This window comes from Ooceraea biroi, chromosome 11 (assembly GCF_003672135.1).
Source record: "Ooceraea biroi isolate clonal line C1 chromosome 11, Obir_v5.4, whole genome shotgun sequence".
Taxonomy (NCBI): domain Eukaryota; kingdom Metazoa; phylum Arthropoda; class Insecta; order Hymenoptera; family Formicidae; genus Ooceraea; species Ooceraea biroi.
In genome coordinates, this window is record NC_039516.1 from 7330441 (window position 1) to 7334795 (window position 4355).

The window sequence follows — 4355 nt, forward strand, 5'->3', positions numbered from 1 at the left end:
TGACCCACACTCTTTGGCTCCAGTTGTGACATGTGAATGTAGTCCCAGTGCTAATTAAACACACGTATGATTTTATACTTTTAATAATCCAATTTTCATTATTTATGCATACAATATTGTTCAATATAATTTATTTTACAATATATAAATACAATATCTAAATGAGATTTTCTACACAAGTAAAATATATTTCTAAGTTATGAGAATATCTTTAAATAAAATCTACACTCCACAAAACAAGTATGCATAATTAAACATTTATATCTATATTAAAATAAATAGTGCATTAACTTTTACATTATAAGATACAGCAGAAACATCCCTGCCTGCACGGATTAACATTTGTGAAGATTTGCATTTATCTTTACAAGTTGTTACGGCTAAAGTAAATGAATCGTGTGCGAATTTACAGTGAATACATAATTCTCCATAAAACAGAACTCACTGAATTCGCATCCAACTTGAACATGCTCATTTATGGACTAGAAGAAAATGTATCTAGTTTAAAGTTTGAAAAATTCTATTTTTCCAGTCGACAAATGAGCATAATTGTTTAAGTTGGATGCCAAATCTGTGAGCTCTGTTTTGTGGAGACTTATGTATTCACTATTGAGAAAATTAAATTTGGATGCCAACATTCAAGATCTAAATACGATTATGAGAAGGCGTTCTGCAATTCAAGTCATACGCAAATATGATTAAGTCCCTCTCATAAAATCCTTTTATTTATTATAGACAATATTCTTTATAGAATTTAAATTGCGTAAATATCGAATAATGTTTTTGCTATATCTTATAATCTTGTAATATCCTATAATAAAAAACAGTTATAAACATATATGTATAAAATTATAATGTATCTGGTGAATCTGCATATAAATTATTAAGTTCTAGGAGAAGTTTGTTTGATAAAGAAGCTTTCACACCATCGGATTCGGGGTTTGCATTGCTTCCCGACCTCCGAATAGAATTAAATCGATTAATATTAGGTGTCAGCAAACAACTCATACGCGATTTTAAAGCCATATATTCCTTTAAAGGCCTTCCCACTTTGCATTTATCCGATACAGGAGTGTAGTTTCCAGCTGATGCAATTGCCGCCTCGGACTTTGTAATACGCAGCTCATTCTCCAAATTTACCAAGTTATCATTAGCGATATCCAGATTGCTCGACGATCGCTTTGCCATTAAGCGGGCAGAACGCCTTCTCACAGCCTTCTCATCATCGGATTTAGATATCGAATCCAGCATTTCCTCGTTTTCCTTGTTGTTGTTTTCGGAATCACTCTGATGCGATCCTAGTGTTTCGACATTATTAACTATGTCTGCTTTCAAAGGCGTTGATATGGTAATACGTGGTATGTTACAAGCTCCCTTCGAAATGTTATCTTTGTATTTATGCGTTAGGGGAGTATAGTTTCCAGCTGATGCAATTGCATCGGAGTTTGCAATACGCAGCTCATTCTCCAAATTTACGAAGCTATCATTTGTGATATCCAGATTGCTTGACGATCGCTTTGCCCTTAAGCGTGCAGAACGCCTTCTCACAGTAGATTTAGATCTCGAATCCAGCATTTCCTCGTTTTCCTTGTTGTTTTCGGAATCACTCTGATGCGATCCTCGTGTTTCGACATTATTCCCTTTAAATATATCCGCTTCCACAGGCTTTGATGAAGCAATGCATGGTGTTTTACAAGCTTCCTTCGAAATGTTATCGGCTTGAGTATAAATAGTGCCATTTAGACACGGTGGCGATTTGGTGTCTGCACTATTTACTATTTCTACATTTATCTTTACCTCATTAACTTGGGTTATTTTATTATTTGTCATATTTGCCGCAGACAGTGTGTCTGTAATGGTAGCCAATGTCACCTTCAAACTAGATACATTTTCTTCCAGTCCACAAATGAGCATGTTCAACCTGGATGCCAATTCAGTGAGTTCTGTTTTATGGAGAATTATGTATTCACTGTTGTTAGTTTTACACTGTAAATTCGCACACGCACATTCATTTACTTTAGCCGTAACAACTTGTAAAGATAAATGCAAATCTTCACAAATGTTAATAGGTAAGCATTTTCCTTTTTCAGCGTTCGTTGGATGTATCTCGTTCTGCATTTTCTCTCTATCGGATAACGTGCATGTAGCGAGTGGCTGTTCGTCCGCACAACGAAGAATATTTCCATCTGCGTTATATTGTAAGTCAGTTTCTAGCTTTGTGCTCATGATGCATGCACAAGTCAAATTTGGTACATTACATGCAACTGTATGGCAGTTTTCTTCGTTAGAAACGTCGATTTCTTCATGCTTTTGATCAGGTTTCATCATTTCTTTTGTCACCGTGTCATTGCTTCCATCTGTCAGATCTGAGTTAGGTGAATGTAAAATATTTATACCCGACTGATCGTTCACGTGAAGCGTTTGTGACGATGTGTATTGTATGACCGATATCTTGTTACTCTTTCCACATTTCATGGAATTAGTATGTGCCTTAGAATTTTGCACCAAAGGTAAATAGCTTTCTTCTGATTCGTTGATCTTTCCGATATATTTCCTTCCAGAATTCGTCTTTACGTTAGAAGATGCAGGCGTCTTTTGTTTCAAAATATTCTTCACGTGCTTATCTTTTATACTGTTTGGTGGCAGCAGACAACTTTTTCTCGACACACGTAATGTTTCTTTTTCTGTTGGAAGCTTCTCAGCGATGTTATACACGTCTGTTTTTCTCGAGTCTTTAATTTCTCTTGTAGTTTGCCTTTCCGTAAAATTTAAGTTTCGTCGCACATTGTTTTCTCCACAAGGCACTTTTGTGTATGCATTTGCTGCGGTAAAAAATATTACAAATATATAAATGTATATATAAGTGTATAAATAAACAAAATACAGAAGAAAACAAATATAATACTAACTGTTTTTTTTTCGGCTTGATCTCAGGTAGGGTGTAAGTCTTTCAGGTAAGCTTATTGGAACGGCTGATTCTGCAAAAGATATATTGATAAGAACTTCTGGTATTAATAATATATATAGTATTAATAATAATTAATAAACTGAATATTACTTTTTGCACTATTTTGTGATAATCCAAGCAACTGTGCAATTCTAACAGGTTGCGATATCTCTCGTACTGAAAACAAAAGCACAACAATCATTTATTGTATGTTGAGATGTATTTAAATTATTTTGTTGTACTGTATAAAAATATTGTAAATTTATTATAATAGAAGAAGAAACAAATAAACGAATAGACAAAAGAAAAAATTATATTATTAAAAAGAATATCTTATTATCTATAATATTATCTACAATATTTTAAATATTATTACATCCAATATATGTGCATATTCATGCAGAATGTAAAAATACATACACAAAATTGACAATCGATAAACATACCTTTGTTCTTGGATTCAGATACTGTAGAGTAACCAGAATGATGTGCTGCTTTTGGTTTAAATTGGCTCATTTTGAAGTCGTACTATAAAAAGAAAATAAGTTTATTAATTTTGTTAGATTATTTTGAAAAATTATTACAACTCCCTCATATTATATTTCTCATAGTATTTTAAGATAATAATCTAATTACATACATATTTATCCTACAACCTTAAACCTTCACATAAGTAACTATATAAAAATTATTTTATATATTATTATAAAAATTTTACAATTTATATTATATATTGCTTCAAACAGTATAATTATGTTTTCTTTTTAAAAATCTGTTTTTTCATTCCAGAATATATTGGAGTAACGTGTTAAAAGTGGAAAAAATTGGATATACATATGTATATGTTGTTTGCTAAAATGCTGCTTACCGTAAAACCAATATTCTTGGAATAATATTTTCGTAATCGATAAAGTCCACAAACACGGTTCAGATATTTTCTTATTAACATTACATGTTACACCAAGAAGTCGTTCTAACTGATAACGTTGAACATTGTAAACACTTTCCATCAAATCGGTTGCGGTTCTGTATTTCAAACTTGCCTATAACGACTGGTTTGAAGCACAATATATAAAGAGTAGATGGGATATCTAATATAAAGTATATGTGTGGCGCCCTCCTAATTGGACAAGTCGTATTAGAAATGGACGGATTTACAAAACCATTTCCGTTAATAAAGGACTTTTGAGAATTCTGTTAAAATCGCATGACTGTGATATACACATTCGAATCAGAACCTATAATTAAAGTTATTAAAGATTCGAGTTTATATTCTGTTGTGAAAACGAGCGTATTTACTCAAAATTTTACATAAATCATACGAAGTTACTTCTCTCGTTACTGTTTTTACCGCGCATGCGCTATGACGTAAAGAAGTGTTGCGCTGCCTCTGAATTCTGATATGTTC

General features: G+C 32.5%; 1 protein-coding gene across 1 annotated transcript; it reads right to left on the reverse strand.

Annotated features, from left to right (window-relative positions):
• Nucleotides 1-118: 118 nt before the first annotated feature.
• Nucleotides 119-4260, reverse strand: LOC105275907. The gene is made up of 5 exons (XM_026973830.1): nucleotides 3816-4260; nucleotides 3394-3475; nucleotides 3059-3124; nucleotides 2910-2978; nucleotides 119-2822 (listed from the first exon to the last, which is right to left on the reverse strand). The coding sequence occupies exons 1-5, from the start codon at nucleotides 3894-3896 to the stop codon at nucleotides 850-852; spliced, it is 2271 nt and encodes a 756-aa protein (XP_026829631.1). The 5' UTR covers nucleotides 3897-4260; the 3' UTR covers nucleotides 119-849.
• Between the last annotated feature and the right edge of the window lie 95 nt (nucleotides 4261-4355).

What these genes read in the sequence shown, in the direction of transcription:
- LOC105275907 (XM_026973830.1), bottom strand. Translation starts at nt 3,896, where the DNA reads ATGTTAATAAGAAAATATCTGAACCGTGTTTGTGGACTTTATCGATTA. An exon ending in ATCTGAATCCAAGAACAAAG is followed by an intron (nt 3,125 to 3,393) that starts GTATGTTTATCG and finishes TTTTGTTTTCAG; the next exon opens with TACGAGAGATATCGCAACCT. An exon ending in ATCACAAAATAGTGCAAAAA is followed by an intron (nt 2,979 to 3,058) that starts GTAATATTCAGT and finishes TATCTTTTGCAG; the next exon opens with AATCAGCCGTTCCAATAAGC.